At 43.7% G+C, this 14,435-nt stretch overlaps 1 protein-coding gene across 3 annotated transcripts in view; it reads left to right on the plus strand.

Annotated features, from left to right (window-relative positions):
- AK5 (adenylate kinase 5) overlaps positions 1-14,435 on the plus strand; it is a 296,670-nt gene that overhangs the window by 271,997 nt on the left and 10,238 nt on the right. For all 3 annotated transcript variants that reach the window (XM_025389481.1, XM_025389482.1, XM_025389483.1), the window contains exon 13: positions 181-372. In XM_025389481.1, the coding sequence (XP_025245266.1) occupies positions 181-372 (192 nt within the window). The remainder of the gene's footprint in view (positions 1-180; positions 373-14,435) is intronic.

The following is a 14,435-nucleotide window of genomic DNA, read 5'->3' on the forward strand; positions in this document are numbered from 1 at the left end:
GAAGGGAACTGACCTAGAAGAGGGAGCTATGGAGTCCAGTCCCAATTGCACCACAGTGTAATGCTGGGACCTTGAGGGGAACCAGAAGGCCAAGAAAGGAAAAAGCAGAGGCCCTGGGCCTTTGCAGAACATCAGCAGGGTGAGGTTTCTGACTGTGTTGTGCTCCACTCCCTTCTCCAGATTGGAGACCCACACTTGGTGATCTGTATGGACTGCTCGGCGGACACCATGACCAACCGCCTTCTCCAAAGGAGCCAGAGCAGCCCGCCTGCGGACGACACCACCAAGACCATCGCCAAGCGCCTGGAAGCCTACTACCGAGCGTCCATCCCCGTGATCGCCTACTACGAGACGAAAACACAGCTACACAAGGCGAGTCGCTTCACTTTCCCCTCTGAAATAAGTCACTTACCTTTTTTTTCTTTTTTTTTTTTAATGAAAAGAGAAAAAGCTGAGAACATTTTAGTTAAGCGATCTGGGAATTAGAACTCTGCGCAGCTGCAGCACTGGGGCCTAAAGGCCTAGTACAGTGGCTCTTGCCTGTAATCCCAACACTGTGGGAGGTCAAGGCGGGTGTATTGCTTGAGCCCAGGAGTTCAAGACCAGCCTAAGCAACATAGTGAGACCCCCGCCTCTACAAAAAATCAGCTGAGTGTGGTGGCACATGCCTGTCATCCCAGCTACTCAAGAGGCTGAGGTGGGAGGATTGCTTGAGCCCCAGAGGTGGAGGCTGTAGTGAGCTGAGACTGTGCCACTACACTCCAGCCTGGGCAACAGAGCAAGACCCTGTCTCAAAGAAAACAACAACAAGAATTTGGACCAAAATATGAATCCCTTACTCTTCACTTTTGTTTCAATCAAAATTAAATATCTGTCATCATATAGACCATAAAAAGGTGGTCATATAATTTTCACAGATGACCTTATAGTTGCTGAAAACAACTCCTTTTTCCCAAAAAAAGAGAGAGGGGAGAGAGGAAGGAGAGAAGGGAGGGAGGGAGGGAGGTATGAATGAGATGTAAGCTCTGCCACTGACTCTGGACTGTGAGATGATTCACTAGAGCTAAGATTCAATGACTTTGAATTTCTATAATTTTACATCATTCACAATTGGCTGTTGGCTCCTTTGCCTCAATTTCTTGTGATAACCAACATTTTTAGAAGAGGCTGCATATGGGGCCAGGAGAGCAGGTAATTAAGTAAAACAATGAAGATAGTGTGAGGAAACGAGTGTATCAACCTACTGATCATGAGCTCTGTGCTGATTCACCATCAATTTCATGAATTTGGGAAAACTGCCCAGTTCTCATCCTTCCACTCATCCCATAACTATGTATCAGGCACCCATAGTCCATCAATTGCACTAGTGGTTTGGATGCAAATAAATAAGATTCTTGAATCCTTGCATAGCTTAGGGTTTCACTAGGAGAGAGAGACAAACGTGTGATCACACAATGAGATCAAAGCAAGCACAGAGTGTGTGGCAAGGGCCCTTTCCTCCAGTGTAAGGATCCAGGAAGGTGGCCTGAGGAGGACTCGGCTGAGTCTCTGAAATGGGGGTGCACACCACACCAGAGAAGCCCCAAGTGGAGAAGATGAGGAAAACCAAGTAACTCCATGAGGCTGTGACATAAAGTGCCAAGGAAAAGAGGGATGAGAGATGGAGATGGAGAGGCAAGCAAGGACTAGATGAAGGTGGATCATATGTGGGAGCAAATAATTGTCCTGTGAGTGATCGGAACCACCGAAGGGGCAGGAATAATCAGGATTTCCATCTAGAAAGCTCAATCCATCATCCTTGTGGAGAATGGATGCAAGAAGGTAAGGCTAGGAGACCACTGAGAGGCTAGAACAGTATCCAGGAACAAATCCATAAGGACGACAGAGTGAGCTTTTGTCCAGGAACCAAATCCTGAGGACTCGAACCACAGAAGGGAGTGTGGGATCTCTTGCTGTTCACAGGATAGGAGACATCGTCAATAAATAACAAACTTGTCTCTGAGGAAGATACATTACTGATTCCTTCGGGGGAAACCATTGATAATTCTTATCTTCTAACTCTGTTAATGGTCCGCTTTCCAGAATCCTGAGAAACACTGGGTATAGAAGTCTGAAAAATGCCTCTCCATTTAACTCAGAGTGTAAAATATGTGGCATGAGAGCCATCATCCCTCACTTCCGCATCCATGGCAGCCATTGCTAGTTTATCCCAGCACTGTTTCTCAGTAAACAGATGTGGCCTGAGAATGTTTGTCAACACAGCACTCCAGGCAGCTACTGCCTATTAATAGGACTTGATGTGCACCTGAGACTTATTTGTTGTGCTTTGTATTACCTCTGACTGCCACATATTTAAAATAAAGACTTCGATCTTTAAAAACAGGGCCAAGAGCAGTGGCTCACACCTGTTATTCCAGTGCTTTGGGAGGCCAAGACAGGAGGATTACTGGAGTCCAGGAGTTTCAAGACCAGCCTAGGCAACATTTCAAGACCATCTCTCCAAAAAATGCAAAAATTAGCTGGACGTGGTGGTATATCTCTGTGGTCTCAGCTACTTGGGAGACTGAAATGGGAGGATCACTTGAGCCTGGGAGGTCAAGGCTGCAGTTTGCCATGATCGCACTACTGTACTCCAGCCTGGGCAACAGAGCAAGACTCTCTCTCAGACAAACAAAAAACATAAACAAAAAGTGCATTATGTAAGAGCAATGTCTTAAGAATTCAGGGCTGCAAAGGCCTTTCCAAAATTAGATTGTCTAGTGATTTCTGCCTTTTGAGCAGCCTGGAACATGCACAGAAGTTACCCAGGTAGAAAGATTTCTTCCATCTGGGCACGGTGGCTCACGCCTGTAATCCCAGCAGTTTGGGAGGCCAAGGCAGGCTGATCACTTGAGACCAGGAGTCAAGACTAGCTTGGCCAGTATGGTGAAACCCCATCTCTACTAAAAACACAAAAATTAGCCAGGCACGGTGGTGCATGCCTGTAATCTCAGCTACTTGGGAGGCTGAGGCAGGAGAATCACTTGAATCCAGGAGGCGGAGGTTGCAGTGAGCTGAGATGGCGCCACTGCAGTCCAGCCTGGGTGACAGAGCGAGACTCCATCTAAAAAAAAAAAAAAAAAAAAATTCCTGGTGTGGTGGCGCTTGCCTATAATCCCAGCTACTCAGGATGCTAAGGCAGAAGAATCACTTGAACCCAGGAGAAAGAGGCTGCAGTGAGCCGAAATCGCACCACTGCACTCCATCCTGGGTGACAGAGAGCATCCCTGTCTCAAAAAATAAAAAAAAAAGAAAGAAAGCTATTTCTTCCACTATAAAGATTTGTAAAGGTGGGAAAATTCCTAATTCAGGATTTAACCACTTTTAGAGTTGGAAAATCCCTCTTAGCTCTCTGTTGTATTATTCCAACCCGAATTCTACAAACTCACAAATGACTGCTCATAAGTGCAGGGTTGAGTTCTCAGACAAATCTGATTTCTGGAATCTTCCTTAGAGCTTTCTAAGTTAATGGTGTCCAAAAGACCAGATTGCAACACATTTAAAGATCTTTATTGGCTTTTATTCATGATTCTAGAATTGGGCAGACCTCAGGACCAGAAAAATGTTTGAAGAATAAGCCACATGGTCAAGCAATATTTATGTTTAGAAAACAGAAGCGAGGAACAGAGGTTAATTAGTTACAGCCTTACGTGAATCAGCTGGCCACCTACCACTGACTTAAGCTCAGCTGCTGTAACTACCAAAACTCAGCCATCTGTTACAGTGTGTACACCCAAGTTGTTTGTTTCATTTAGCACGGATGACTCCACGTTGGTTGGTTTGGTCTGTTGGGCCCAGAACAGGAGCCTAGTCCAAACCAGTGGCCTCCTACAAATTGTATTTAATGGTGGAAAAGAGGTTTGCAGTCCCCTTTGGCTCATCTCTTCAACTTCCCCTGCATTTTGGAGATGCTGGCAGCTGGGTACGTGGTGAGGTAACATTATGATCCACTGCACAAATATGTAAAACCTCTCCAGCCCGGACTGCAGAGCAACATGAGCTCCTGCCTTCAGGACTCCAAGAGCCTCAGGGAGGCTGCTTCGTCCCACTGCCTCTGCCCAGGGCCATCCCCTACCCACACAGCTGCAAAGATGAACAGTCCCCCCTACACACCCAGCATAGAGACAGTGTGTGCTGGGCCCGGGAAGCAGAGATTTGTCTGCAGGTGCCCGTGGGGTTTGCCAGCAGCTAGGACGACAGAGGGGGACTGCAGGAGAAGCAGGGGAGGGGATGGGATTGTTTGCCTCTGGAGAGGGAGAAAGCCGCTGGCCCGTTCTTTGTCTGGCCTCTGGGTTTTTGCCCAGTCCTCTTGCATCAGCTTAATATCCCTTGGTTTCTAAGTAACAGCTTGTGGCCTGCTCCTGTGATGCTGTTTGGACTGTTTGCCCCTCCTCGCTGTTGTTTTACTGGATCCAAGACAAGGCTGCTCACCCAGGAGGACCTCTGGGTCACTTAAGGAGCTTTCTTAAAACTAGGTGGGGCTGGTGAATGCACTTCAAGAAAGCAAGTGAGACGAATCAGCAGTTCTGTGAGATTTATTTAGGAATGAAAGCCACAGGGTGGGCCAACTCATGCAGCCCACACATAGGCCAGAAGCACCCCCCTCAGGCCTCTACCCAGCAATGCTGACACTGAACCCATCCCCTGACACCCGCATCCCCTGCCCCATGACAGTCAGCCCTGTGGCCACCAGCTCGCTAAAGAAAGTGCAACAAAGTTTCAAACAAAGAGAATTTTTAAAGCAAAGCAGAATGTATACAGCTACTCCCTTATTCTTTATGTCATCATAATGCCATCCTTGTAAAATAAAGTTAGAATTTCTTATAACATGCCTACCAGAGATGGAAGTATACGTGATACAGGTGTACCCCTTTCTGCCTGCTTTCCTCCCTCTCAGAAAGCAGAGCTTCGCCCTGCATCCAAGAAATAATTCGAACAGAACTTTCCTCCATTCCATCCCCCACCTCCCTGCACTGGGGCCAGGCAGCGTTCACCGGTCATGGCACTTCCTACCAAGTCTGAACACTGCCTCACAAACTAACTCAACACAGCAGGATGGACCATCACCCCCGACTGACTGGAGTTAGCCTATAAGAAGTTTTCTTTCACCTTAGCGAGATAATTTATTATGGCATAAATGACTGAAATGTAGCATTTGGGGATGAAAAGCACAGTTACTAGCCAAAGACCCCCCGCAGGGTGGGGGGCGGAATATGGGCCTGTGCATCAGAAAGCCCCAGGCACACTTTCGTCAACTTTGGTGAGTCATTTCACTGCTTCACCTCTCAGTTCTTCCTGAAGTGGATAGAACACGATCTACTAGAATTTACCAAGTCTATTATTATAAAAGTAACACATACTTGCTTTATAAAATATAGAAAACTGGTCAGGTGTGGTGGCACATGTCTATAATCACAGCAGTCTGGAAAACCAAGGCAAGTGTGGGTCACTGGAGCCTAGGAGTCCATTTTTTTTTGTTTTGTTTTTTGTTTTTATGAGACAGAGTCTCGCTCTGTCGCCCAGGCTGGAGTGCAGTGGCGCAATCTTGGCTCACTACAACCTCCGCCTCTCGGGTTCAAGCCATTCCCCTGACTCAGCCTCATGAGTAGCTGGGATTACAGTACCCACCACCAAGCCTGGCTAATTTTTTGTATTTTTAGTAGAGACGGGGTTTCACTATGTTGGCCAGGCTGGTCTCGAACTCCTGACCTTGTGATCCGCCCGCGTTGGCCTCCCAAAGTGCTGGGATTACAGGCATGAGCCACCATGCCCAGCCAGGAGCCTAGGAGTACTTGACTATCCTGGGCAACGTGGCAAAACCCATTTCTACAAAAATACAAAAGTTAGCCGGGCATGGTGGAACACATCTGTGGTCACAACCACTCAGGGGACTAAGGTGGGAGGATGATTTGAGCCCAGGAGGTCGAGGCTGCAGGGAACCAAGATGGTGCCATGCACTTGCCTGGCAAGATCTATTTCCAAAAAAAGAAAAAAGAAACAAAGAAAATACAGAAAACTGGGTAGTCCCACCACTCAGAGGCAAACATTTTGGAGCGTTTCCACCATACCTTTTTGCTGTGAATTTTTAAAACATGATTGTGATTGTAGGTAATACTGAGCCAGACTCCGTGGTTGCAGGTAACAGGTGCCAACTCCTGCTGGCCTAACCTGAAACGCAGAACTTTTATAAGGTTAGAAGACTCAAGACTGAGGCACAGAAGGCTCCAGAGGGCATGTGGGATCAGGTCTAAAAAGCTCCCAGTGCTCTCCACTGCTTCACAAACGCCTTTCTAAGCCAGTTTTTTTTTTTTTTTTTTTTCTTTCTCTGGCCTACAAGCCAGAATATACCCACCTGACAGCTTTCGCATTTATACGTTACCACAGCACTGTGATTCCCAGTTCCAGATTCCTGAGAGAAATGATGTGGTCGGCCTTGCTTTGCTCAGGGGCTTCTTGGCCCTCTTAGCTGTAGACAGGCAGCTGGGGTCACGGGGGAGCTTTTTCCTGGGTTCTGTACTTTACTGAGTGCATATGGTATGTTTGGGACCTGACACTTGGTGCTGGGGACACAGCAGTCAACGTGACAAAGCCCCTCACTGAAAAGAGAAAAACAGGCCAGGCACGGTGGCTCACACCTGTAATCCCAGCCCTTTGGGAGGCCAAGGCAGGTGGATCACTTGAGGCCAGGAGTTCGAGACTAGCCTGGCAACATGGCAAAACCCTGTCTCTACTAAAAATACAAAAATTAGCTGGACGTGGTGGTGCACATCTGTAATCCCAGCTACTGGGGAGGCTGAGGCATGAGAATTGCTTGAACCCGGGAGGTGGAGTTTGCAGTAAGCCAAAATCACGCCATTGCACTCTGGCCTGGGTGACAAAGCGAGACTCGGTCTCAAAAAAAAAAAAAAAAGAAAAAAGAAAAAGACACAAATAGTATACAAGAAAATAAAGCAACCACTAACGAGTTCTGTGGATAAAACAAAACAGAATGCGTTGCTGGGAGTGAGCACTGCGGGCAGCTGTTTGGAAAGTCTGAGGAGGTAGCATTTGAATTAGGACCTGACAGATATAAACATGGTTACCTGGGACTCTTCCCTGTGAAGCAGATGGAGGACAAGGAATACCCAGAGAGAAGGGCTTGTTGTGAGCTGAGAGAAACCACAGAAACAGCTCTCTCAAGTGGCACAGGCAGAATTGTATCAAATGATATTTAAAGCCTCTTTTTTAACTAAGTATACGAGTAACACCTACACATTGTTTAAAAAAGAAACAAACTAGAAAATGTAAGAATATAAAGGTACACATTAAAATTATTCAGAATTCTTCCACCCGAAGATAATCACCAATGAACATTATATTTCCTTACATTTTGGTTTTTCCATTTTTTATGTACATTTTGTTCATGGCATAATTAGTGCAGAAACACCCCAGGCCATAGATGAAGAAGGTCTGATAACAGACTATATCTATTCCTGCGTTGTTTGCTACTGTTAACTGATTAAAAAAATAAAAAGAGAGCCCAGTGACTCGTTAAACATGAGTTTTACAGACACAGAAAATCAAGTTCCTTGGCAACTCTGCTTTTGTAGAGGAGATAATAAGCTTTTTTCCTCAGTGATTCTGCTGCTGCGATGTCTCAACTTTGTAAATAGTTTGACCGTTTCCATTAGGTCCTGAAATGCAATGGTCCTCATTGTTCTGGTCACCATGCTATCAGGAGAAGCCCTATGAATTGAGGCACGAAGAGTGAGAAGTTCCTGCAGTTTCTGGTATTACTGAGGAAAGTGGAAGCAGAAGGTACCATAAGGTCACATTTCACCGCCTGGTTGCAAAATCTACTGGATTCCCAAGTTTGGAGTCTAACACAAGTAAAGGAAAACCCAAAATTACTTTTATGCCTTGAGTTCTCTATACCAAATTCTTAATTTTGATTCTTCTTTCAGTTGGCTAAAGTAACTAATTTTTAGTTCAATTTCTTAGTGAATATCTGAGAATGCCATTATAGTGGCTTCACGCACAAATGACAGTTTCACGGGACATAATTTAAGTCATAATAAGTATTTTTCTACCAAAAGTCAATAAACATAGCTCTATTGGTTTTTTGGTTGGTTGTTTTGAGACAGGGTCTCTCTGTGTTGCCCAGTCGGGTTTGCAGTGGTGCAATTACGGCTCACTGCAGCCTCAACTTCCCTGGGCCCGAGTAATCCTCCCACTTCAGCCTCCCAAGTAGCTGGGACCACAGACATGAACCCCTGGTAATAGCGAGCAGTCCAAGTTTTCAGAATTCTTGTGACTATTCTCATTTTGGAGGGTCTTCACGAGTATTTTAGTGGGAAGCTGGGAAGCTGTATCGGGATGCTGGCCAGATTCCATACAAGGTGGAGCAAGGATGATGGAGGGAATATTTTTGATCTCTGGTTAGTTGAATCTGCAGGTGCAGAACTTTGGATACAGAGAGTAGACTGTATATATTTATGTGTGTATGTGCGAGTACACACACACGCACACACACACAGTCATGCATCACTTAACAGTAGGGATATAATCTGAGAAATGCATCATTAGGCAATTTTGTCGTTGCGCAAACATCAGAGAGTGTACTTACAGAAACCTAGATGGTATAGCTCACTACACACTACAGCCTGTCACTGTATTGAAGACCATGGCAATTGTAACACAATGGTAACCATTTGTGTATCTAAACATATCGAAATATGCAAAGATACAGTAAAAATACAGAATAAAAAATGTCAGTGGTAAACTTGCTGTATAGAGTGTTTACCATGAATCGAGCTTTCAGGACTGGCAGGTGCTCCGGATGAGTCATTGAATGAACGTGAAGGCCTAGGACATTGCTGTATACTACTGTAGGCTTTATAAACACTGTATACTTAGGCTATGCTACATTTATAAAATATTTTTCTTCAATAATAAATTAACTTTGGCTTACTGTAACCTTTTTACTTTATAAGCTTTTAACATTTTTTCACTTTTTGACTGTTTCATAGAACTTAGCTTAAAACACAAACACATTGTACAGATGTACAAAAGTATTTTTTGCTTTATATCCTTATTCTATAAGGTTTTTCCTATTTAAAAAAATCTCTTTTTACTTTTTAAGCTTTTTTTTTCTTAAAAACTCAGATGGAGACACACATATTCACCTAGGCCTGCCTACACGGGGTTAGAATCATCATGCCACTGTCTTTACCTCCGTATCTTGCCCACTGGAAGGTCTTCAGGGCAGTAACATGCCTGGAGCTGTCACCTGCTTTGATAACAAGGCCTTTTTCTGGAACATTCCTGAAGGACCTGCCTGAGGCTGTTTGACAGTTAGCTCTTTTTTAACAAGTAGAAAAAATGCACACTGAAATAATAATCGAAAGTATAATAGGAAATACGTAAACCAGTAACATAGTCGTTTATCATCATTATCAAGCACTGTGTACTTTACATAATTGTACGTGCTATATTTTTACAACACCGGCAGCACAGTGGATTTCTTTACACCAGCATCACCACAAACACATGAGTAATCCATTGCGCTCTGACATTGATGGCTACCACATCACAAGGCGCTGGAAATGTTTCAGCTTCATTATAATCTTATGAGACTGCCATTGTATAAGCAGTCTGTCATTGACCAAAACATTGTTATCGGTGCATGACTATATACACACACACACACACACACACACACAAAATTCACAATGCTCCTCACAACCTTGCTTCCCTCAAATAACCAATGTGAACAGCTTATTGTGTATCTTTCCACCTCTCCTCCCTTCCTCCTTTTCCTCCTCCTCCTGTTCTCTTTCTCTCTTTCTTCTCTTCTTTCCCCCAGCCCCATATTCTTTCTCTCTGAAATCAAACTGTTTACTACAGACACACACACACACAACCATGATGGGGGGTGTGATTTCATGCAAATACTACCAAGCTGTACACATTTCTGCAAAACACCTCCAGGTCAACACATCACAATATTGTTTTCTTTTTCATAGCTATATAATATGCCACAATATAGATGTTCTATAGTTTATTGAACTAGGTTGTTTCTAGTTTAGTTTGGTTGTTTTTGTCTACTACTAACAACTATGTGGTGGAAAGACATGCTTACTTAGATTTTTTTCTAGTAGGAGAGACTGCTGAGCTATTTTAAGCAGAGGCTGATTTCTTTTAACCCATTCGTTTCTACTCCCCTGGCTCTCCATGTTGCCCTGGGAAGAGTTATTTGAAGTGTAACTACGCTTTGGAATTTCCCAGCTCCTGGCTGCTTGCCCTCCTTTATCAGTGCCCCACCTTCGCTGGGGAGGCTTATCAGTTTCAAGTCTGAAGCGTCCCTGCATTTCATCTGGGCCTGCCTTGGATGACAACTAGAAACCTAGATTTAGATACAGCCCTCCCTCCTGCTGGTGCAGTGAAGAGAAAGGTGCGCCCGAAGGAGAGAGTGACGTAGGGGAACCCTAAGGTTCTGTCCTCTCACTTGACAAATGAAGCATAAATCTTCCATCTGGTTCTGAAAGACTTAAGAGACTTTTTCTTTATGACTCTGCTTAAAATAGTCTTCTCTCCACCCCCTTTCCTTCCTGATCGTCAGACCTTCACCAGACTCTTGCAAAGACCTTTTGATTCAGTGCAATACCGTTTGCACCCCTGCGGTCCTGCTGAAATGAGTTGTGCTTGCTACATGCGTGTCTCCTCCCCAAACAGCAAGTAGAAGAGAATTCCAGGCCCTTTTGACTCATCTGTACACATTCTTGATTTCTTCCTCTGTGGTTGTGATAATCACATAACACATTTTGCCTTTGCCCATCTTACGGCACCCCCTTCACTAAGGTCCACTTTAACTCAGAACCCCTCCTGGAGTCACTGACATGAATTCTACCAGCAAAGAATTGGCGCTATTCTATGTAAAATCTTTGACATGTTCAGCAGACATTTACTGGGCATCTCTAAGGTCCAAGGCATGCCACTTAATGCTGGGAATTCATGGGAAAAGACATGTGCTTGTAATCCCAGCACTTAGGGAGGCTGAGGAGGGCAGATCACTTGAGGTCAGGAGTTCGAGACCAGTCTGGCCAACATGGTGAATCTCTCTCTCTACTAAAAATACAAAAATTAGATGGGTGTGGTGGTGTGCATCTGTAATCCCAGCTACTCGGGAGGAGGCTGAGGCACAAGAATTGTTTGAACCCATGAGGCAGAGGTTGCAGTAAACTGAGATCGCACCACTGCGCTCCAGCCTGAACGACAGCGTGAGACTCCGTCTCTACACAAAACAAAACAAAACAGACTTGTGAAACTCTGTGACACATGAAACCCCAGCGAAGTGGTAGGTGCCGTAATAGGATCTACAGAATGCTCCAGGCCTTTAGGAGCACAGAGCTCAGGCCTGGGGAGGTAAGTAAAGGCTTCAGAGAAAAGAGGACATTTGAGCTGGGTCCTAAAGGATGAAGAGATACTCAAGCCAGATGGAGGAGAGGGAACAAAGCCACTGACTCGTGAAAGAGCCAGGAATGCTGGCCCAGATGAAGTGCCAAACAGATGAATTAAAGTCGTGACAGATGAGACTAAAGAGCAAGATTGAAGCAAGCAGTAAAGGACTTTGAATCCATTCATTCATTCATTCCTCCTGCATTCAATACATTTGCTAGCTCAGCACTGTCAAAAGAAATATAATGTGGGCCACATGTATAATTTAAACTTTTCTAGTAGACACATAAACAAAGAAACGTAAAAAGAAACAGGTGAAATTAATTTAACAATATATTTTATGTAACCTAATATAGCCTAAGTATCATTTCAACATGTAATCAATATAAAATTCTCTTTTTTTTTTTTTTGAGACAGAGTCTCACTCTGTTGCCAGGCTGGAGTGCAGTGGCACGATCTTGGCTCACTGCAACCTCCACCTCCTGGGTTCAAGCGATTCTCCTGCCTCAGCCTCCCGGATAGCTGGAAGTACAGGTGCACGCCACCACACCTGGCTGATTTTTGCATTTTTAGTAGAGATGGGGTTTCGCCATGTTGGCCATGATGGTCTCAATCTCTTGACCTCTTGATCTGCCCGCCTCGGCCTCCCAAAGTGCTGAGATTACAGGTGTGAGCCACCGTGCCCAGCCATAAAATTCTTAATGAAATATTTTTACATTTTTTTTTTATGAACTATGTATTCAAAATCTGGTACTTAGGGCTTTACCTCAAATTTAGCTGCTAAGTTTCCATAAAAAATACTGGAACTATATATTTCATAAAATTTACAGTTGAAAAGTAGATTTCACATACCCAAGTCATTCCAAAGATAGTTTTTAATTTTCCAAAAATTGGGTCAAATACCAGGTTTAAATTTTATATTAATTTTAATTAAACAGTACTAAAAATTCAGTTCCTTTCTTGTGCTAGTCAGATTTCAAGTGCTCCGAAACCATGTGTGGCTAGGGGCGACACCATATTGCATAGTTCTAGCCTACCGAAGGATGTTTGGACTGAATCCTGAAAGTACTCAGGTTCTAGGAGGGAAGCACTGAGAAACTTTTAAACAGGAAAATGATTGAGCAGGTGTTTTAGAGAGATCATTTTAGAAAGGATGATTTTTTTTCATATCTGCTAAAAGATGTTATTCAAAACTTTAGGCAGAACGGAGAGAAAGAGAAAAGGAAAAACAGTTACTTAAAACGTGTAAGTGGACAAGCTGCGCGAACTATGGGAAGTCCTATTTAGAGAAACCATTAATGTGCTGATTATAAATCATCCTTACATTTTTGCTGAAGTTTGTCCTTAAATCTCTCTAAAGTCAATGTATATATAGTCCTCCTTCTTTCTATGGCCTTGATAATGAGAACTATGTGGACTGACTGGATATGTGAACTGGATGACCCCCTATGAGCAGCCTTTTACATAACCCCAACTTTTGAAAACTGCATTTGATGATTTTCCCCAGACCATGCCCAGGTTCTGCACACTCAGGTCTGCCTTGCTGAGCCGCTGCTGTTATCCTCTGGCAGTTAGGGATCCCTGTGGTGTGAGGCTGTGTCTTGTTTAACAGGGGACAAGATTAGAAAAGGAAGGTGCTGGCACACAGAGCGTGATACTAAACCACGCTGTAACAGCTTGGCTTTGTCCCAGAGGTTCCATGGTGCCAATACATGAAAAATAAAATGAGATTCTAGCAAAGGTTTCAGCCGTGTGGGAAAACTCAGGAAAAACACCACTAGACATAGGCAATGTTTGGACCAGCCAACCATTTTATGATTTACAAATCCATGGAACTAAAGAGAAAGAGTAAACAAAATGTGTAATTCCCAAAGCAGTGTAATTGCTTTCTTCATTTAGTAATATGTTCTGTTGACTGCTGGGTAGAAATATCATCACCGCTCTACTTTTCCTTCAAGAAGTCAGGTAAAAACTCAAAAATTTACTGTTTCCTCTTCACTTGCTTTAGCTTTTTTTTTTTTTTTTTTTTTTGAGACAGAATTTCACTCTGTTGCTCAGCTCACTGCAACCTCTGCCTCCCGGGCTCAAGCGATTCTCCTGCCTCAGCCTCCCGAGTAGCAGGAATTACAGGTGCCCGCCACCACACCCTGCTACTTTTTGTATTTTTAGCGGAGACCGGGTTTCACTATGTTGGCCAGGCTGGTCTTGAACTCCTGACCTCAGGTGATTCACCCGCCTCGGCATCCCAAAATGGTGGGATTACAGGCATGAGCCACTGCACCTGGCCTGCTTTTAGCTTTTTAATGAAATAATATTTTGCTATACTTGTCAGAACATCACTTACTGCAGGATTTTATATCACGTCTCAGACCAAAAATGGTAAATTCTTTTTTATGCTTCTTTCTTTCTTAAAATTTTTATTTTTTGTGGGTACATATTAGTGTATATATTTATGGGGTATGTAAGATACTTTCTATAGGCATGCAGTGTGCAGTGATCACATCAGGGGAAATGAGGTATCTATCACCTCAAGCATTTGTCCTTTCTTTGTGTTACAGATATTCCAATTATAGTCTTTTAGTTATTTTTAAGTGTACAATAAGTTATTGTTGCCTAGAGTCACCATTTTGTGCTATCAAATACTAGATCACATTCATTCTATCTACCTTAATTTTTGTATCCATTAGCCATTCCCACTTCCCCCTCTCCTTTCCCAGACCCTGGTAACTATCAATCTACTGTCTATCTCCATGAGTTCAATTGCTCTAACATTTAGCTCTCAGAAATAAGTGAGAACATTCGAAGTCTGTCTTTCTGAGCCTGGCTTATTTCACTTAACATGACCTCCAGTTCCATACATGTTGTTGCAAATGACAGGATCTCATTCTTTCTTATAGCTGAATAGTACTCCATTGTGTATATGTACCACATTTTCTTTTCTTTTCTTTTCTTTTTTTTTT

This window comes from Theropithecus gelada, chromosome 1 (assembly GCF_003255815.1).
Source record: "Theropithecus gelada isolate Dixy chromosome 1, Tgel_1.0, whole genome shotgun sequence".
Taxonomy (NCBI): domain Eukaryota; kingdom Metazoa; phylum Chordata; class Mammalia; order Primates; family Cercopithecidae; genus Theropithecus; species Theropithecus gelada.